Below are 22252 nucleotides of genomic sequence, written 5' to 3' on the forward strand. Positions count from 1 at the left end.
CTGGAGACAATTAAGACAGGCTGATTGGAACACCTACAGCCAATCAAGAAGCTGCTTGAATCAACTAAGACAGGCTAATCAGGGCACCTGTGTTTTAAAAAGGAGCTCACTTCAGTTTGTGGTGCGCGTGTGAGGAGCTGAGAGCGAGACCGAGACCGTGGACTGTTGGAGAACTGAGGTGTACAAGTATTATCAGACACCAGGAGGAAGGTCCTATGGTGAGGATAAAGAAGGTGCTGGGAGGAGTCCATGGGGAAGTAGCCCAGGGAGTTGTAGCTGTCGCACAGCTGTTCCAGGAGGCACTCTACACAGCTGCAATCCACAGGGCCCTGGACTGGAACCCAGAGTAGAGGGTGGGCCTGGGTTCCGCCCAAATTCTCCCAACTTCTGGTCAGACACGGGAGGAGTCGACCTGGACTGTGAATTCAGAAAAATGGCCAAGCTGAGGGCTGCTGTGAAGCTCCAAGATGAGCAAATCTGCCAATAAGCGCAAGACCCACCAAGGTAGAGCAGGAACTTTGTCACAAAAAGACAATCACTACCCCCAAGCTTCCAATCTAGGCATAAGACCAGAGACAACAGCTGGATATAGACAGCTGGAGGAGCGCAAGGAAACAGTGAGGCCCTATGGTCAGCAAAACTGGCTTTGCACACCAACAGCCTAACTTTTGTCAATATTTTTGTATGCCTTACAGCAAAGGAGAGTTTTAAGGAGGATTACAAATATAAGAACGGTCATATTGGGCCAGACCAATGATCCAGCTAGCCCAGTATCATGTCTTCTGACAGTGACTGGTGCCAGATGTTTCAGTGAGAATGAACAGAACAGGGCAATTATTGAGTGATCCATCCCGTTGTCCAGTCCCATCTTCTGGCAGTTGGAGGTTTAGGGACACCCAGAGCATGGGGTTGCATCCCTGACCTTCTTGGCTAATAACCCTTGATGGACCTCTCCTCCAGGAACTACTCTAATTTGTGCTATAACCCAGTTATAATTTTGGCCTTTGCACCATCCCCTGGCAACAAGTTCCCCAGGTTGACAGTGTGTTGGGTGAAGAAGTGCTTCTTCTGTTTATTTTCAATCTGCTACCTGTTAGTTTCATTGGGTGACCCCTGGTTTGCGTGATCTGTGAAGGGGTAACTAACACGTCCTTATTCCCGTTCTCCACACCAGTCGTGCATGCATAGACCTCTATCCTCTCCCGCCTCAGTCGTCTCTTTTTCAAAGCTGATGAGTCCCTGTCTTTCTTAATCTCTGCTCGTACGGAAGCTTGTCCACACCCCTAGTCATTTTGTTGCCCTTCTCTGCACCATTTCCAATTCACATCGATCTTTGTGATGGAGGAGAACACTGTAGCTTTGCAACAGTTTACAAGGCGCTTGTCCCAGGCGTGAGGGACCGAAGGGGAGAAAGCACAAAGGTGTTTGAAAATGTAAGAAGTGGGTGACAGAGACTATCGTGGACTGATTGAAAGGTCGACTCCCACCCCTCCGATACCGAATGTGACATGACAGGGATGGTGGGGATAGGCTGTGAAGGGCCTTGACCTTAAGCAACCTATGTCTCAGTGGAATGTATAAACAGGGAAATCTCAAGTAGAAGCAGGGAGCTATTTTACTCCTGTATTTGGCACTGGTGCAACTGCTGCTGGAATCCTGTGTCCAGTTCTGCTGCCCACAATTCACAAGAAGGATGCTGAAAAATTGAAGAGGGCCAGAAGCGTGAATAAAGAATTAGAAAACATACCTTATAGTAAGAGACTCAAAGACTTTCTATTTAAGCTTAAAGAGAAGGTGCGGGGAAGACTCGATTACAGCCTATAATTATCTACATAGGGAAAAATATTTAATAATGAGCTCTTCATCTAGCCGAGAAAGGTCGAACACAATCTAATGGCTGGAAGTAGAAGCTAGACAATTTCAGACTGGAAATAAGGTGTACATTTAAAACAAAGTAATTAACCATTGGAATAATTTACTAATGTTCATAATGGATTCTCCATCACTGAATTTTTAAATAAAGATTAGATGTTTTTCTAAAAGATCTGCTCTTGGAATTACTTGGGTCAGGTCTCTGCCCTGTGTTAGACAGAAGGTCAGACTAGATGACCACAATGGTCTCTTTTGGTCTTGTAATCCATGCAATAACTCTGTTTCAGAGCCTGCAGACAAATAATAGTTTTGAGAGGTGCGAACTACTTAATCAGATAAATGGGTTGTTGATTCTGAAACATAATGACAACTGTGTGCAAATACTGTCAACTGTATGGATGAGAGCATGAGTTCCATGCCACATGTAAGACACAGGAAGAAACTGTCTCACTCCACTCAGCACTGGTGTGGCTTATGCTGGAGTAACAGATCCCATATGGGACACCACACTTTAAGAAACATGTGGACTAAAAGTAGAGAGGCCAGAGGAGAGCAACAAAAATGCTAAAATGTTTAGCAAACCTGACCTATGAAGATTGGGCACGTTTAGTCTGGGGACCTGTAAGAGTCCTCAAACATGTTGAGGGCTGTTATAAGGATCATCTGTTCTCCATGTCTGTTGTAATCATTTAGATGGAATACAGAGGCCCAAAGAGACCAAGGTGTTAACATGATCCTGTTACTCTCCAACAGCGTTAAACAAAATTCAGGGTTTGGTACTCACAGCTCAGCTTGCTTATACTATGGTGCAAACACCATTCAAAATCACTAACTCTGCACTAACTTTAAGGAAAAAGCAAAGCTTTAAGTAAGGCTTTCATTTTAACACCCCTCCCTCCCTTTCCTTTGAGCTGGAGATTTTAAAAGGACCCTCCCCCCACCTCAGTTGCCAGTCTTCTAGATGGCATTAAAGATGTCCAGAACTGTCCTTTTGGGGAAAAGAGACACTAGTTGAAATGGACTGGAGCTGGCATTTTTGCTGTTATTCGAATCCAATCCTGCTTTCCAGAAAACCAAACAAGACGAGCACACTCAAGGTGAAAGGAAAGAACAGCAAAAGAGAGACAATGCAGCTGGCTCTTTGGTGCAGCCTTGCTGCGGAACACACACAAGACCACACAATGTGCCTATCAGCCACTCTGAGACCTGGCAAACTTGTGCCAGCAGTAGGCATTTTAGAGCATTGCACTTTGCATATTTTGCAACGGTAGTGTAAGCTGTCCTTGCAATCACAGGCTGTCTTGGTCAATTAAGCCAGCCTCTTCTTAGATAGAAGGAAAAAGGGGACAGAGGCAGGGAAGAGAGGAAATAAGGGAGGGAAGGGAAAAGACATATTGGGAGAAAGACAAAAAGTCTCACAACCCAGGTGCTGTTTGGGATTTAGTTGGAGCTGGCAGAGGTGGTGGTGGCATCTGGGTCCCTCTCTCTGGTCTGGCCAGTCAAGACGTCTCTCAGGATTAAGACGAAGAAGGTTCAAGGTCCCGGGAAATAATGGGGTGGCAGCTGCAATAGTGAAACCCATTCCTTTCCCTTCTCTTATCTTTTAGACTGTGTTTGCATCCCCTCCTTTCAGTAGCCAGCTTCCCCCCACTTGTCTTTTTGAGGACCCCCAAGGAGAAGTGATGGGTGAAATGGCTCATCCCCCTCATTTTGTCCACCAATTACGCTTAATTTCTGACACCAATTTGAGTTAACCGATTTTCAGTCCCACACTTCTCCCGTTTACTAGGCATGATCTTAACACAGCCCTTGAATTGGATCAGTGGGACTTGGGGTTTGGACTAATTCAGTCAGTCTCCATTTTTATCTTCTCCCATCAACACTTGTAATAGGTTATCATGACACTTTTATGAACCTTCACTCGCTTTTCACAGTTGAGCTGACCGTTAGGATAAATTTGTAGGCCTAATCATCACAACACATCCACTGAAGGTAGGACAAATAGTAATCGGCTTAATCTGCTGCAAGGGAGAATTAGGTTAGAGAGTAGGAAAAACTTTTTAACTGTTGGGATAGTTATGCTCTAAACTAGGCTTTCAAGGGAGGTTATGGGATCCTTGTCATTGGAGGTTTTTAAGAACAGGTTGGACAAACCCCTGTCAGGGATGGTCTAGGGTCCTGATGCAGGGCAGGGGACTGGACTTGACTTCTTGAGGTCCAGTAGTAACCCTGAGGAGGAGGAGAAGATAGAGAAGAGAGGTAGGAAAGAACGCAGGGAAACAAACAGGGTCGGAACTGAATAAGACTGGTTGATGGGCATATGGTCCTGGAGTAGTGACGGGGCCAGGTTCCCCTAGTGGCCACAAGGAAAGTGGCAGTCGTGGAGGTGAAGCAGAAGACCGTCTGAGACTGCAGATTGTCAGTTTGTCCAGGGAGAGTTTGATACTCGGGCAGGGCAGGGCTACAGTGACCTGGCCAGAGGGCTGTCACAAAAATGGAGCACTCCAAGTCAGTGTCTCTACAGGGCGAGCAACCGAATGAGGAGGCACCAGACTGGTAGAGAGCTGATCCCCAGACCTAGATGCAAGGAGCCGCCGCACTAGTGAGTGAACCCCGTCACAAGGACAAAATTAAGCATTCAGTGAGACACCTCTCAGGTCACGTCTATGCTACAAGCACCCCAGTAGCACAACAGCAGCACTGTCGCTGTAGTGTAGACACTTCCTCCATTAATGGAAGGAGTTTCTCTGGAGTTAATCCATCTCGCCGAGATGCAGTTAGCTAGGTCAGCGGAAAAATTGTTGACCTAGCTGCATCTACACTGGGGTTAGGCCAACTTAACCATGGCGCTGGGGGTGCAAAATTCTTCACAGCCCAGAGCAACTGTTAGGTTTATTTAAATTTTCAACCGTAGACCAGGCCTAAATAGAAGCAGTGAACAGACAGTTAGCTAGAGCCGCTGCAGACAGCTCGCTCCAAGCCAATAGGCCTCAATAATTCTTTTAACAAGCACAGCTCAGTACTCAACACTTCAACAGCAGTTTCCTGAACTTAGCCCTTACCATTGCAGACCCTTCCCAGCTCTCCTTGTCTCTCACATCTACCATCTCCATTGCTGCATGCCGGGAGACAGCTGTATGAATGTTATGAAATGGATGAAGTATAGTTTCAAGTCCCCCCAAGCCACCCCTCACCACCAAGAGAAATAAATAAAATAAAAATACACACCTTTCTGGGTTTGGTAGCACACTGTGTATTGTAACATCCCATCACAGCAATATTATTCCCTGTGTAGGACAGGCTCCTAAGAGACAGCTTTTGTTTTTAATATTCAATCTAACAGCCAATGATGGCAAAAGTGTTACAAGCTTAAAATGACAATATTCACAACACGGCACAAGTTGTTTCATAAGGACGTATGCTCAACAGGTCAGATCCTCCCTGGTGGATCGACAAAGCAGCAATGGACCTTGCCGTGTGGAATCAAAGCTGTCAGCGTAGACTGAGCAGGAAAGAGGTCCAGCCATCAGCAACTCTCGATTCCTTCGCCCCGATTTCAGTCCAACAATGGAGGGGTTAAGGGTAGGGCGAGAGGCTTAAACAGGGAGCCATAATCAAGGATGTTGACCCCTCCCTTCGCAGACCCAACTCTCGGAGCCATTAGCCACGCAGCAAACCCCTCGTGATGGAAATAACCGATCAAGTTTTAATACCTTAAACCAGTTATTCCTGCCACTTTTAGAATGCAAGAAGCCTTTGCTGTTAAACCATTGCAAAGCAGAGGTTGATAATTATGATATATAAATGTCAATACCCTCCCTCCCCCACCCTCTGAATAACTATTCCCGGAATAAAACATTTAAATAAAACTTCATAAATATTAAATCATGAACAAAAAAACAAACAAAACTGAATTGGTTTCTTTCCTCCTGGTTAAAAAAAAAAAGGATTTGAGTCAAGAGGGAAGATCAGAAAGCGTGTGTCTAATATAGACGGTTCATCAGGATATGAAGAATAACCTGCTGAGTAGAGGGGAGAAAGAGGGAAATTGCACTAGAGCTGTTTCCCATTGTCACTATACTGATCTTCAAAGTACAGGTCTCATCAGAACATTGCTTGATGTTTAAATCTATATAAAGAGGTTCCAGACGTTACTCAGAGACCACCGCTTTCCTGCTTGACTAAACGCCTTTGCGTTTGGACACATGGCTGGCTCTCTGTGAGAAAGGCTGTTCTGACTTTCAAAGCTCTGTTTGTTTGTTTTTTAAACTAACAGCTTGAACTCTATCCATGTTAAATGTGATTGGAAAAAAAAAAAACAAACCCAAACACTCAGCCCTGATGCATCAATTAAAAAACCCCTTCTAAGTCGCTACATGCTACATTCTTCGGCTTTATTAGCAACAACTGCTAATCAGCATACAAAACTCTTGCATGTGCAAGAGCAACAATTTGAATGTCTCTATTTTTTAATCTATAAAAAGGAGGTGGGGGAGAGTCACTGTTTTTAGGGAAAAAAGACTAAAGATTCATTTAATTTAAAAAAAAAACTTTAGTGAAAATAAAAATCAGTACAACATATGCTCAGGTTTCTAACCACGTGTCTGCAGTTGGTAACTTGGTAAGGACTGCCACAGTCTTATGTGCAGCAAATGGCTACGGTAATACAGCAATGCTTCTTTTCAGCCGATTCTAATAAGCCACAACTTTGGAATCAGAGTGCAACACACGCTTTTGTTGAGGCAAAAAACCCCAAAATCTGTTGCTCTGCACAGAGACCCGGCAGCCATTTATATGGAGTGGCATTATGGGAATCTCTATTTGGATGCAGTCAGAGCACTGTGCGCAAAAGGTAACCCTGATGCCAAGGGGTAAGACACAAGCATAGCTATCAAAAGGGAATTTAGCTATTAAAAAAAAAATATGCAGGTTTTACAAATTGTGTCCCAAGGAGGACACATAATACTGGGAAAAAACCAAGCAGGATCGGTTTGGTCCATTTGCTTAAGAAACACTGAAGGCTTAAAAATGTGCCAGGCACCAAGATCTCCCCAAATCTCTGTTGCTTCTCATTCTGTGTGAGGATGAGAATAAAGGGGTAATTTAAAACAGGACAAAGTAACACAAAAACCTCTCTGACATCTTAAAAGCGTCGCACATTCCAAATCCTTCAAGCACCAAGCCGTGATAAAGCACAAAGTCTTGTGGGCAGGTCTGTTCCACGTCACCTTCTCAGGATGATGATGATGCAATGTCATAAATGCATTAGAGACTACTGCTCCCAAAATTAGTTTATAGAAAAGACATCCATGATCAATACCTTTCATGTGTGACCAAAAAAATGTTGCTCCCCTTTCTGCTTCCCTCTGATGCGGGACATTTTTGGTGGAACACTGATAAAACTATTTTTAAAAAGAATAGATAATTGTCGCAGCCTAAAAGAAACGATATGACTGAATTCAAGAAACTTAAATTAATATAAAAACCAAACACCATGTTGATCTGTTGCAAAAACTGTTCCAACAAGGCTCCAATGTCCATTTCCCCTGGAGCTCTTCAGAGTTGACCGTTGTTCTTTCAAGGTTTGTGATGTCCTCAATCCTAGGTAACTAACTCCCCCAAAGCCAGTTCCTTTTCTCCAGAGGACTCTGGCCTGCATGGAGCAGCTCCTGCTCCTCCTTGGAGATGAGAAGCCTTGCTCCTGCCAGTATTCGAAGAGAGGACAGCAGCAGAAAAACTAGATGCAACCAGCCACAGGTTGAGGGCTCTTTTTCAGAAGAGGAGGTTCTCTGGGCTCAGTCATTGTTAATACTATGACACTAAGTATGTCCCAAGCCTTCCACCTTCTATGGATTCTGTCCCGATAAGATTTCTAAGATCAGCCGCAGGGGCTGAATGTTGTCAGACTCTACGGCCCACGCAGAGTACAGAGAAATCTTCTGCTCACATCACAACTGTCCCTCTGTTATTTCACTGTAAAGAGAAAAATCAATAGGTAGAATATTCAGGAAGGTTTTCTAAGCAGTTTGAGTCAGTTTCTTCCTTGGTGAAAGATGCTGGATTGCGAAGTGGTTGTGGTGAGTAAGAGACAAGTCCAGTAACAATGCAAAGCCTCACTGACATTTCAAAAGCTAGTCTCTGAATAGGCATAACCACTCTGTGTTAATGCGAGTGTCTTAAAGCGCTTCCTTCCTGTCCTTGAGTAGTTAGGGCAGTGGTTCTCAACCTATTTACCATTGTGGGCCACATGCAATACTACCTCTATGGCCCTGAGGATGTCACATGGGCCGCAGCTCTGTGCTGATTGAGCTGCAAGTTGAGAACCACTGATTTAGGGCCTAGCAATTCTTGGCCTCTCCGGGGCAGACACTGTATTAAAGGATGCTGTTTAGATAGGTCATAGGTTTGGTCTACACTTGATTGTGGTTTTATATGTCCCAAATCATGCTGGTGGTTCACTTTCAGCTTGGAAAAGCGACTGGGACCCAGGAGCCCTCGTTCTATTCTCTGCTTTTCCATAGACCTGCTTTGGGCATGTCAGCTCTGCACCTCAATTTCCCCTCCCACTCCACATGCTCTCTGGGGCAGAGTCTCACTAGATGTCTGTGTAGCATGCAGCACAATTAGGGTCCAATCTTAGTTGGGGCCATTGGTATCAAAGAAACAAAGTAATTAATTGAGTTAGTCTGTTGCATTTCGTGAGTCTCACACCCCAAGCACAAAACGCTTGCATTTCCAACACTACAGGGGAATATTTCAATTAAATGCCAAATGAAACCTTTTTTTTAAAACTGCGACTAAAACTGCCCGACAGAGCCCTTCTTGCACTTAAGGAAATGCAGGCACTTACAAAGCGTATCTCCGTCTCTGGCACGTCTTCAAAATGTTCTGTCAGTTCTGAGGACCGTTCTGTTACCGAAGGCCCTGCGGAGCCACTGGGGGAAACAGAAAAAGGGCACCCATAAAGCTATTTCTTCTAAATAAGCCAAAATTCAAAATTCTTAATGTTCTTTTGGGTTTCCTAATATGCCCACAGTAATAACCAAGTGATGTATAAAGCATCTCTTAGCCACACGTGAGATGTTCCTGACTCATTAGCCACCTTGGCATGTGTACTTGAAAAGATTGCACCACGAGGGGGGGAAAAAAAAAAAAAAGAGAGACTCCACCCCAAAGTGACTCTGCCAGTCTGGAATCCAGGTTTCCCCTCCCTGCCCCACAAGAGGGCTGTGATGTGTTACTGTCTCTCCGGGGAAAACTGCTCCTTTCCCACATTTTACATGGGTACTGCAGAGATTTTTATTCAAACAAGAACTCCTCTCATCACAGACTCAAACTAAGGGGAGTTTCAGGCAAACAGGTGGGGCCCACCGCTGAGTGGTGACTCATTTAGGGAAACGCAAAGAAAGGCCAATTTACATCATGTTTCCATTCCACAAACATTCCATCCCTAGTGTTTACGCAGTTGGAACAGTCACCTTCCCTCCCCTGGTTTTAATTGCTCTGTTTATTGTGTACAATAAATAGATGAGAACGCTTATGGTTCAGATAAACCAATGGCTCCTCTTTACAAGCACACTGGTTTTCAACCTTTCATTTGTGGACCCCTAAAAAATTTCAAATGGAGGCACAGCCTTTGGAACCCTTTGGAAATCTTAGTCTGCGGATCCCCAGGGGTCTGCGGACCACAGGTTGAAAACCCCTGCCCTAGCACACAGTTGGAACGTAAATAAATACTCCTAGCTGGAAGCCATTTCAAAGAGACGATGAATTGACATAATGGGCTAGAGAAGTGTTTCTCAACCTTTGAATAAGGGACTGCCATTTTGAAAAGTCAAAAATTTTCATTATCCCCTAACTTTTACAATAAAATAAGCAGTTGCACCAATGGTAAGTCGCTAATTTGTATGTGTGTTTCAAGAGGCTGATTTCAGAATAGCAGCCCTGTTAGTCTGTATTCGCAAAAAAGAAATGGAGTACTTGTGGCACCTTAGAGACTAACAAATTTATTCAAGAGGCTGACAAGACCTGACCTTGAAAAGAGCCAGAGTGCATGGGGAGTCAGGGAGAGAGAGTTTCTTTGCTAAAGATTGTAATTTTTTCATGCATTGCGACCCCAACGATTGCCTTCTGGGGGTGGCGATGCACTGGTTTCCAAATCGGGCCTCCTCACCCTTCCCACTTAGCAACACAGGATAGGCAGTGTGGGCATGATCTCCTGACTCCACTTCACAACCCAAAGGTTGAGAATCCATGAAGTATATAAAGGGAAAGTTCAACCTGGTGAGCATGGATGTCACACCGTACCATGTATTACACAGGCCAGGAGACGCTAGTCACGTTACAGTTACTGTCTTAAAGAAAGAGTTGTGACTGCATAAGGAAAGCCACATGCTTCTGAAGTTTGGTTTACGCTGCTAATGTACCCAGGGCTTGTTTTTTGCTTCCAGCAGGCTACACCTTGTCATCTGGTGCTGCGTGCATCATTGGCAGGGCATGAAATGCATAGCGCAGTCCTCCACCTCGCAGTTTGACAACATTCGGCACATGAAAAGTAGTCACCCTGCAAAGCTAGGACCTCTGCTCAATAATTTTCTGTTCACTCACATTCAGCAGACTGGAGACACTGGAGTCCTTGTGTTTGGACACAGAGGGTACCACACATCTTTCCTGCCTAGATTAAGCCTCACCTATTTGAGTGGTTACTCAGGGCTGAACTAGCTACATCCTCTGCTGAGCTTTCTGAGCTGTGAACTTCCAGTCCCACTGACCTACACAGAGATTAAAAGGAGAGAACCTCAGCTGGTGAATACAAGGCTCCAGACACTGATTTTACAAAGAGGGGAAAGTCTGGTGATAACCCACATAAAGCTTATGTTTTAAAATTAAGAAATGATATCCTAATTTTAAGGTCATTTATTAAGTGCCACAGAATCCAGAAAAGGGATGAAGAGAAATACCCCACCTAAAGCCATGAGGAAGGTCAACCTATGGAACTCATTGCCACAGGATGCCAATGAAACACTATGGCTGAATAATTTATACTTTATTTAGCTGCATGGTCTGGGCATCTCAAAGGGCTTCACAAACAACATGAGAGTCCATGGCAGAGCTGGGTCTAGATACACAGGGGAGTCCTAACTCCCAGCCGCATGCTTTTCTGGGCTGACCACTCTTTTCATTTGAGGTTACACAGCATATAAGATGACCCCCACACCCTTCAGGGAGACATTCTCTTTCCCACCTGCACAACCCTACAGCTTTCTTTGAAGCAGCAGGTATTGGTTACAGCAAAAGGCAGGTTTCAGAGTAGCAGATGTGTTAGTCTGTATTCGCAAAAAGAAAAGGAGGACTTGTGGCACCTTAGAGACTAACAAATTTATTTGAGCGTAAGCTTTCGTGAACTACAGCTCACTTCATCGGATGCATTCGGTGGAAAATACAGTGGGGAGATTTATATACACACACACACAGAGAACATGAAACAATGGGTTTTATCATACGCACTGTAAGGAGAGTGATCACTTAAGATGAGCGGGGGGGGAGGAGGAAAACCTTTCATGGTGACAAGACCAATGTGATATATGCAATCATGTGCCAGCAATGCCCCTCTGCCATGTACATTGGTCAAACTGGACAGTCTCTACGTAAAAGAATAAATGACACAAATCAGACGTCAAGAATTATAACAATCAAAAACCAGTCAGAGAACACTTCAATCTCTCCTGTCACTCGATTTCAGACCTGAGAGTGGCTATCCTTCAACAAAAAAACTTCAAAAACAGACTCCAGCGAGAGACTGCTGAATTGAAATTAATTTGCAAACTGGATACAATTAATTTAGGCTTGAATAGAGACTGGGAGTGGATGGGTCATTACACAAAGTAAAACTATTTCCCCATTTTATTGCCCCCTTTCCCCCACGCTGTTCCTCAGACGTTCTTGTTAACTGCTAGAAATGGCCCATCTTGCTTGTCACCATGAAAGGTTTTCCTCCTTCCCCCACTCCTGCTGGTGATGGCTCATCTTAAGTGATCACTCTCCTTACAGTGCGTATGATAAAACCCATTGTTTCATGTTCTCTGTGTGTGTGTGTGTGTGTATATAAATCTCCCCACTGTATTTTCCACCGGATGCATCCGATGAAGTGAGCTGTAGCTCACGAAAGCTTATGCTCAAATAAATTTGTTCGTCTCTAAGGTGCCACAAGTCCTCCTGTTCTTTTAGCAAAAGGCAGGACACCAGACTGAATGGCTCAGCGGCTCAATCCAGCGTGGCAACCCTACTCTGCCGTCAGTGCTGGCCCAGGGCACTCCGCACATAAAGCTGTGCAGGGGCAGCCACACGTCAGTGGCAGGCACCGAGGGCTGGCTTTACCCCTCACAAAGGCAGGCAGGATTTGCTGCAAGCACACCCTAACAGCGTGGTATTGCTTACGGAGCTCTGAGGGGCGTATTGTCTTCATTGCAGACTGGGCACTGTTAACAGAGGCATATAGCAGCACTCCACAGCAGGGGAAGTGGCTGTGCTGCAAATCAGAGACTGGAGTAGTTCTTTCAACCTGGTATTGCAAAATAGGGGGCCCAACCCCATGTGTTTAGAACTTAAGTACTGAGCAAATTAGTGCCTTTCCTGACTAGGTCTTCACCCTCACCTATTGGAGCGGAAGCTGAGAATTGTTCTAATTGTAGAGTTTTCAGACACGTGAACTTGAACTCCCACTGACCTACATAGAGATTACAAAGATGAAACTCCACACTGAGTGACAAATACAAAGCCACAGGCTTGCTGACTCTATAGAGAAGGAGAAACTCTGGTTTAATTCCATGTAAACAATTACTATAGTTATGAAACTACCTCAGTGCTAGTCTATTAATACAGTGCTCTGGAATTTGAACACAAGACCAAGACCCTTGCTCTAGCAATCTGTCCTCACTTGTATCTTTGGGAGGTTAGAGAAAAGTAATTGCATTTCATGATTGCTTGCAGGGGTCAGGAAGGAATTGCTTTCTCCAGGTATAGTGTTGCTCCATTGGCCAAGTGTATTAATGGATGGGTGCGGGAAGGAAGATGTTTCCTTCCCTTAAAATCAATAAATGTTCACAGGATTCCAGATTTGATGGACCAGTGGGATTAACCCAGCTGGGCAAATTCTACAGATATTGGGAATATTATGTCATGCAAGGATGACACCGTACCTTGAAGGCACTTATCGTTCTGCCTTCTGGCTTACAGCAGCCTTAGTGCATATGTAGCCTGGTGCAAGCACCCACTGTGTTACATGGTATTACATTACATATGATGAATTCCCAATATGCAGAGCACTTATAGCCTCTGAACAGTAAAGGGGCACATGGCAAGTTGATCAAGTGCTCCTACTAAAAACAGGCTACTAAGTACTTCATCTACAGACAGATGAAGTCAAAATTCTGTTTAGAACTGAAGAGGTTTCAGGCAAAGCATGATCCTCGCCCTCACCTATTTGAGCAGATGACAGGAGCTGTTCTAGCCAAATCCTTTGGTGAGGTTTCAGATTTGTGAACTTGCACTCCCACTGACCTAAGCAGAAATTAAAGAGAGAGACCCTCAGTGGTGAGTCAAGAAAAAGCCTCAGACATGCTGACTTTATTGAAAAGGAGAAGATCTGGTTTAGGATCCTTATAAAGAAGTGTGTCGGAGATGGGCAAATTATAAATTTATAATCCAGTTCTGGCCCACTGGTTCAGGACCGAACAAAAAAAAAAAAAAACGAACAAACATCAGATGTTGGGCTGCGTTTGTGACATTCTGCAGCCAATGGACTATGATTAATGAGGACAGAATGTTTCTGATCATTTGTGATATGAGAAATGAGCATCAGAGCAGCTGTGGGCTTCCATGATCCAGACTGCACCCCTCTTACAGCCCCTCCTATTCTCTACCATTCTTACCCCTTTTGCAACAAACAAAAGATTCAAGGGGGTCCTTTCGTTGCTTCCTTACAGCTGTCTATGCACATTCATCTCCTAGCAGATGCACTTTTAAAACGCATTTTCTTTTGGCCTTATTTTCAGAGGTGTTAAGCACCTATAATTCTACTGAAATCCATGAGAGCTGCAAGAGCTCAACACCTCTGGGGGGGAAAAAAAAAATCAAGTAAATTCTGTCGATCCTGCTTACTAGTACGCTCATGTTCTCCTGCATGTCTTTTTTTTTTTTTTTTTACACGTGACATTTCACCAAATCACCTACTGTAAAAGATTTCAAATTATCAAGTACAAAACCAAAGCTGCTACACAGTTCAAGCAAGGAGCTAGAAGGCCAACAAGACTCACCACCTTACAAAGCAGAGGATGCAACACTGCCTTGTCTTCAAACACAGCACTGCATGTTAATAGTGTTAAAATGACCCCTTGTATCTGGTACTGAACCGGTCTGGCATGTGATGACTGCTCAAAAGACATGTAGTTTGACAAGCATACCAAAAAACAAACACTCCATGAAAGCAGCAGACATCTGCCCTGTGACTGATGTGATTGAAAGCAGAGTATCCCAACCTGCAGACAGCAGTGCCCTCCCACGCATGGCTGTGATTAACGGAGAGGTACCTGTTGGCTGGAGAGTTAAGGCCTCCGCTGCCCAATGAAGAAGTGGACAAGGTTGTTGCTATAGAATCACTGTTAGCTTCGTCTACTGGAGGAGTTCTGGGAAGGAGATCAGGGCGACCAAGATGGGAACCTGCGGGAAGAGCAGAGCAGATAGCAACATAATGAATAGCATCCCCTGGCATGAGCAGCAATAACTAATCATTTGCCAAGATCTTCTGTAGTCAATGCTGCTTCATGTTACAGAAAGTCATCATGCAGGAAACTACACAACAGAATGGTCCAGTCCAGCACATTTGGTATCCATTCTTAGTGAATCCAGCTCTTTGTGATACAGTCTATGTACTAACATTTCCACTAACACGCTGGCAGGGCATGATCCATACGGAAGGAGATCAAAGCTCAGGACATCACTTAGGCCAATTACATAGGACTTACCATACTGGATTGGACCAGAGGTCCATTCAGTCCAGTATCCTGTCTTTATACAGACCAGTACTAGATGCTTCAGAGGATGGGGTAACAACGCTGCTGACATGGGATAATCCACCCAGACCACATTAGGTCTCCTCCTGACCTCTAAGAGTTAAAGATAGTCTTAAACCCTGAAGTCTGAGGTTTATAATCCCTTCCAGAATTTGTTACAACAACAAGAATATCCAGTTGTAATTCATATAGAGGTCCAATCTCTTTTTGCTTCTTGCTAAATTAGTTCTTGATCTCATTCACTTCCTGTAGCAGTGAGTGCTACTGGCTAAATATACATTATGTGGAAAAAAAAGTCTCTTTACTGTTCCACCATTAATGCACCACAATGTTGACAAGACCCCAGTGGGCTGAGAGAGACATTTCATGGAAGTCTGACAACTCCTCTAGGCCTGCTGAAGACACCTCAGAATGCCACACCCCTTGAACTACGTAATATATTAATGGCTGCATCTGAGTTCTGGTAGCTGTGATTAGATCTGTGATCCCAGGATAGTGTTCTAGCAAGCTTGCAGACTCAGACAGCGTGTATTGAATGTCCCCACAGTCTCACCAATGGAGGTCTTGGATCACAAAAACCTGGTCTGAACCAAGCCTCTTTTGCTCTTCTTTTTTTAAAAGGAAAGCAATTCCCATCATCTGGGTTTTCTAGCATAGGCACCAACCTTGCTCCACATCTGCTTCTGCTGTTACTTGCGCTTTAGTTTCACACGATGAATGCGACTGATAAGGGGCCCCGCCTGGACCAGTCCTCCGAGGAACGGTTGTGCTAGACCGGCTCTTTTTAGAAGGAGAAAGTTTTACTTAAAGACAAAAGCAAAGAAAGATCTTACTTAATATCACCTTTTCCAGAAACAAAACAGGATCTTACATAGCAACATCCATAACCTCCCCCATTATTTAATGAGAAAGTGTTGCACTCTGAAGAAAGCTGATGGATGAAAGACCCTGCCCTAGGAGTTGTCAGTCACATTCTGCGAGGCAGAAAGATATACCAGTAACCCTGACACAGCACAAGTTTCCTACTGATCAGACGCACGTCCATTCATTCTCTCTCTAACTATGGCAGCCTCCCAGGAACCCACCTGTGAAGAGATACTTACATGGTATTTTCTTGAATGCAATGTTGCACATGAATCTTTGAAACCTTTCTGCATAGAAGCTGGGCCTATGCACAGACACAGTATCCTAAAAACATCCAAGGGACAAAAGTTACACACATAACTATAATTCTAAGACAACATGGATTTCTTTTAGAGTAGGTTTACATTTGGAACAAGTATGGTCACACTATATTAAAAGCATCTTTAAAAATGATGAACAAACAATAAAGTGATTAATAGCTGCTGAAAGCATGAGTAGTATGTGTTATAAAGACATCAGTAGAAGTTGTTATAGATGGTTATAAGCAAGCTATTAACTTGGACTAAATTTATTGCATTTATTAACATCTATCAATAATTTGTTGGTCTTTATAAATGTACCTTTACTATAAGGTCTGACCATAGATTCTACTTTAAAATACATATTTCTACACAGACAACTATCTGTTTGATGGGACACCTGGTTTGAAAATACTGCTATCAGGTAATTTAAGAGTCCCAGGATAAAATTCTTGCTACATACCCCATCGTGCACCAATGCCTTCCATGAGTGCTCCAACTTCTTAACGAATCTGAGAAGTGAGATTTGAAAGCAGTGAACAGACCATAGTAATTTTCACATTTAGGCTGTGCAATCACTATTAGTAAGTTACGTTATTGCTGAAGTTTGGCTTCTTAACATTGACAGATACAACAGAAATGCACCTTTTTCCTAAAGCCAAAGTAATTTACAGACCTAGTTAAAAGAATCTAAACATTCAGTAGCAGTTTTATTCTTTTAGGGGGAGATTTTAAGAGGCACTGATGGCAGTGAGAGAACGCCCATTGACTTCTAATGATAAATGTAAAAAAGCTTTCAAACTGAAGAAAAAAAAAGTTAGCTAGAATTTCAAGCTAGCTGGAACTAGGGGTGCGGTAGCATCCCTGGGCTTGAGGTGATTTCCATCATACACAGGGTTTACAGTTTGGTTCAATGGTTCTTAGCACCCCCACCATACAAATTGTTCCAGCACCCCTGGCTATGCACCAACTTGACACCAAAACTATTTTTCATTCCAGAGGGAAGAGACACTATGGCAATTTTAACCTACCACCTGTTTTTCTCAGCCACTTCCTGCACACTCCCTTGAGCATAATCACCAAGTCTAAGAAAAACCTGCCCTGTAAGAGCAAGCCTTTACTCTTGACACTGAATAAATGAGGGATACAAGGTCCAGAAGAGCATGCGGGGATTTCAGCCTATGAAAAACATCAAGGAAATGGGACAAGAAAACTACAAACTGTTTGTAGTCTTCAGTAAACAAGCCACAGAGTCTCAGACTGTTGCAACCAAACAGGGCCAATTTTATTACTGGAGGTTTATTTTATCCACTGTTGTCAACATATAGGTGTCATGTAAAGGCTCTTACCTGTAGGACTGTAGCACATCAATAATACCAATATATAAAAGCAGCCTTTCCCCCTTTGAATTTCGGGCTGGAATGCCTCCCATTCTACAAAACAAGAACAGAAAGCATGAGATTTGCAGGCGTTACCCTGATCAAAGCAGTTTTCACTCTACACAACTCAGCCTTGCATGGGTTAAACATTAATGGATTAACGAGCGGCAACATGCACCTACTGCTGAGCTGACAAACTCTAGTGAAGCCAAATCAGAGCTAAATGCTAAGTTAGTAAGTTACCAAAACATAACAGGAGTTTATCCCCGTTTTCTGTATATTGTCTATTTTACTGAAACTGTGGACTGGTTAATTGATAACTGTCCACTTTGAGAAGAATCCAAGAAACCTGGAGTATCTGGTGCTGGCCACTCTTAGAGACAGGAGCTCAGGTCTGATCCGCTACAGCAATTCCTACGATCCATGGAGGCGATACTTAATATTTAGTTGTTTGAGTACAGCTTCCAGGTGTGGTATAGACATTAATCCTCACACACCCCAGTGAGGCTGGCAAGCAGAGGCACAAAGGACTTAAGTGACGTGCTCGCGATAAGGAACTGAAACCAGAACTCAGGATTCCTGAATCCCAAGCCTCAGGCTCAGCCCTACATCATGGGTACCTAAAAATCACACCTTCCTTATCAATCCTTGAATTTCCCCCCACTTGCTCCAAGTATGAATTGGCCATGTTAATTTGAACGATCAACTTAGACATACTGGTCGTCAGTCTCTATGGTGCCGCCTCGCCGGGCTTCTCCTCGGATAGACTCCATAGCCGTGGAGTAGAGAGCTTTCTGGGTAGCTGGCCTTCGCGTGTCCGACTGGGCCGTCCCATCCATTATCGCACGCTCTCTCTGTGCCTGATCAATGTTATGGACGGCCACAAGCAAACTATAATCCATGATTTTAAAACTCTGCAGAACCTGGACGGAAACAAAGTCAATATGGCATCGTTTACGTTTTGCAAGCTACATGAATGGTTAAATTATTCCAGTTTTATGCATGCACTGAATATTTTTGCTTAGTGTTCTGAAAATACCAAGGGGATGGCCTCTATATAAACACTCCGTGATCTTCACCCACAGATATCAATGAGCAGCTTTACAAAGAAAGGTAAAATATCAGTATCTTTCTTCTACAGACAGGGCAACTGGGAAAATGATTTGTGCAGGGCTGCACGCAGATCAGTTGCAGGCACAGAACTCAGGTCCTCTGACTCTCCATCCGGTGTCCTATCTGCTGGACCACACAGCTGCTCTAAAATTAGGACTCCTCCGACTGTAAAAGTAGTAAGACATTATTGGGTGGCAGGGCATAAATTGGGCTGCTCAGGGGATGGGGGAGGGGAGACTGCACCGTACCCCTCTAGATTACTGATTTGAATTTTACCCAGTTTCGAAACATGCAAAAGGAGTTTGTGGTCTGTCCCGTTCCCAGTGGACATTATCACACAAATGGCAACCAATTAGCCCTATAGCTGGCAGTCATGGCAGAGGTGCCAAAGATTGAATGGATCACGGTAGCTGAGTTCCCTGGGTCAGAATTGAGTTGTACAGGGAGGGCAGTGTTTGGAGGGGGTGACTGCACTGCAGCTGTCTGGGCTGTGCCTTTCTTGGGGACGGAGGACTCAATTCTAGCACCTTTCACTTAAAAACTGCACTGCAGAATTATCCAGACTATAGACACACAGAAAAAAAACCAACCAACCAAACAAACAAACAAAAAAACAGGGCAAATGCCAGACCTAAGAAGCTTTACAGTGACCCTGGGGTACACACATTTCAAAAGGCATGAAGTAATCCACAGAGAAGGGGGGAAAAAATCAGTGTCAATTCAGCTCATCTCACCCGTCACTCACCAAACAATCTCTCTGCAGTGTTTTGCACAAGGCATTGTACATATCAGAGTCTAGGAACAGGCCATCGGGGATGTCCTGCATAAAATCCAGGTCTTTGTATGTCGGGAAGACCTTCTCCCGCTCCTTCTGGGATGCTCGACGCTTATAGGTGGAGCCTTTCAAGTCATACTTCAGGTGCATTTTCACAGAGCGGGGCAGCAAGTTGTTCATCACTACGATACGGATGTTCTTCCCTCCGGCCTGCACGCAGTACAGGCCATAGAACTTAGGCAGCAGCGTCCGAGGATTCTGATTCAAGTTCTAAATGCCCAAAGACAGAAGACATAACTTCAGAGTCTGGGTGACTCCCTACATTCAGAGTGGCTAGCTATTTGCTCTTAACCAGTGTATCTGAATCAAAGCAACCCTGTCTGGGATCCAAAGTGATTATCAGCAAAGCAACAAATCAGAGATGGGTGAACTTGGGGCATAGACTGGTAACTCTAAGGTAAGAAATGTTTTCTCTGCAAAACTGAACGCATCAGATGCAGCTTTTGCACAAAGAAGGAATTTGCACCTTCATCTACACGATTATCTGCCAGAGCCCATCTGTGGCAGCCAGCAGGGCAAAGGAGGATTTTTGTGCTTAGTCTTTTAGTTTACCACTCCCTCCTCAAGCTACGCTCTTGCCAGATCTAATGCTAAGCAGGATAAGGGTAGGTGCATACTGGAATAAGAGATCCCTATAACTCTGGTGGTTGCAGAAACTAGCATTGGTCCAGTTTCCCAGCCTAGTAATATGGGCAAAGTGCTGGTGGTGCCATGGGTAGGTAAGAAGAGGTGTTAACCAATGCATGTATTAAGAATCCCATGGCACTTTTCTAAGCCAGGGACATGAACTCCATTATCATGTCCAAATTCCCACCCAGGGAGGCAGTTAATAAAGCACTCTGGGACCATCTGCCATCTCTAGTGGGATTATGTATATATTGTATGTTGGGGTTGGATCTGATTTTGTTCTAGGACTAGCAGGGCCCATTTATCTATTTATGATCACATTTTTAGTCTCTTTACACAGACACTCAGAGGCCCTGGAATATGGGCATGTTAAATTTAAATAACGAAGTAGCGTTGGTTGGGCAGCACTGATGGAACAAAGAGAATGGCCCAGAAGGGGGGAAAAGGAAATAAGGAACTTTGCTAGTCTTTGCATATCATGGGTATGAGCTTCTCGCACAAAACCTGACTGAGCAGACACACACTCAGCTATTCAACCACACAGAATCTAGCAGTGCAAGCCTGAATGCTAGGCAGGTCCCTTTCAGGGAGACGGGCACTCTTCAAAACAACCCAAATGAGAAGGTCTGGTGCAAACCTCCCTGTGCCGGCCCAAAGAGCTCCAGCAACCTCTATTAGTCACATGCAGGAGGGTGTATCGGTATTAGCCAGCAGAGGCAAAATGGAGTTGACCAACCCAAAGGGCTCAGGTCCAGATTTTCAGAAGTCCTGAGCATCTACCCCTGAAGCAAATGGGAGTGGAGCGTGCTCAGTATCTCTGAAAATACGGCCTTGAGACCAGATGTAAATCCGCCGCCCAGCATGTGACCTGCCAGTTACGACGATATTCTCAAGTTTATGCTGTCAGAGAAACATCATTAAAACCCACGCAGAAAGGTCACCCAAGCAACTTACCATATAGTAACCCGGCAGCAGCTTTTGCAAGAACTCTGCTTCTTTGTGCTGAACTGTTTTAATGATAAACTCGTCATCACTGGATACATAGAAGAGGGAACCACTGGCCCCGGAGTTGGAGAGCTCAATGAGTGGCTCACTGCAGAGCGAGTACTGAAGAGGGTGGGGTGAATTATAAAGCAAAAGCGTAAGATAAACAAGTAACAAAGCACAGACATCTTTATCGAAGCTTTAGCTAAAGGCTCAACTTGAGTGTCTGAGTACGTGGGTTCTAACCCACAAAAGCTTATGCCCAAATAAATTTGTTAGTCGCTAACGTGCCACAAGGATTCCTCGTTAATTTTTTTTAGAGATGGCGTCGTTACACATCTGCACAGGCGCCTTTGCAAAGCACTTTGAGCAACCCCAGTGAACAGCAGCAGCATATTTTGCCCACAAACAGATAAATAGGCAATTCAGTATATAGACTGGTTACTAGTTCATTAAGTTAAATAAACTAGAGATGTTTTATGAGAATAGCAAGTCATGGCACAGCTTTTAGAGTTGGGGAAGCATCCAGCATGACTGTCTCTGGAATCCATGGCCCTCAGGTTAGTGCTTCTCATGTCCATAACTTTGTGCTAGAACATGTCTTGTTTGGAGAGATTAGAGGTAGGCATGGAGATGTAGTTATAAGTCTGTGATGTCTCAGCAGCTCTGCTCCCTCCCTCCCTTTAGGTTTCTTGCAAGTAGTAATTATTTGTATTAGCATAGCACCTAGGAGCTCTAGTCAAAGACGAGGAACCCGCTGGGCTACTGCAGTTGCTTACTACGTAAAGGAATGGTTTGGTTCCTTCCTGAAACTACTGGCCCATTGACCGGCTACGGGGCAACATATTCTGGCCAACCAAGGGGCCCTATAAGCAAGGATCACACCTCATTTGTATAAAATAGAGGTAAGAACTGCTGCATCCTGCTCAGCTACAGTGGCACAATTGCAGAGATTACCCGGCCCAATGTGCACAACTCTATTTTGATTCCAGTAGCCTGATCTCCACATCAAAGATGGGAGCTGCACAATAGAATTCTGTGGGCTGTATTTGGCCCTGTGAATTGTGTGGGCTGCAGGTGCCACTTTGGCCACCCCGGGTTAAAGCAGTGGTTTCAAGGGAGCCTACAGTGGGTCCAGGCTAGGAGAGTCTCATGTGAGGGTGCCAGAGAAGCACAATCAGGATGGAATTGGTACAGGATCCTGTATGG

At 44.3% G+C, this 22252-nt stretch overlaps 1 protein-coding gene across 5 annotated transcripts in view; it reads right to left on the bottom strand.

Annotated features, from left to right (window-relative positions):
* LOC119847679 (26S proteasome non-ATPase regulatory subunit 4) overlaps nt 1–22252 on the bottom strand; it is a 79854-nt gene that overhangs the window by 28220 nt on the left and 29382 nt on the right. For 2 of the 5 annotated variants that reach the window (XM_038382629.2, XM_043502212.1), the window contains exons 6-15: nt 21014–21166; nt 19343–19642; nt 18202–18407; nt 17455–17538; nt 16569–16617; nt 16046–16130; nt 15608–15745; nt 14460–14589; nt 8723–8807; nt 5108–7845 (exon numbers count right to left, since the gene is read on the bottom strand). In XM_038382629.2, coding sequence (XP_038238557.1) covers nt 7843–7845; nt 8723–8807; nt 14460–14589; nt 15608–15745; nt 16046–16130; nt 16569–16617; nt 17455–17538; nt 18202–18407; nt 19343–19642; nt 21014–21166 — 1233 coding nt within the window. In that variant the 3' untranslated portion in view covers nt 5108–7842. Of the gene's footprint in view, nt 1–5107; nt 7846–8722; nt 8808–13350; nt 13432–14459; nt 14590–15607; nt 15746–16045; nt 16131–16568; nt 16618–17454; nt 17539–18201; nt 18408–19342; nt 19643–21013; nt 21167–22252 lie in introns of those variants that run through there. The other 3 variants (XM_043502210.1, XM_043502211.1, XM_038382631.2) reach the window with 3 other exon arrangements.

The sequence above is a fragment of the Dermochelys coriacea genome, chromosome 24 (assembly GCF_009764565.3).
Source record: "Dermochelys coriacea isolate rDerCor1 chromosome 24, rDerCor1.pri.v4, whole genome shotgun sequence".
Classification (NCBI taxonomy): Eukaryota; Metazoa; Chordata; order Testudines; family Dermochelyidae; genus Dermochelys; species Dermochelys coriacea.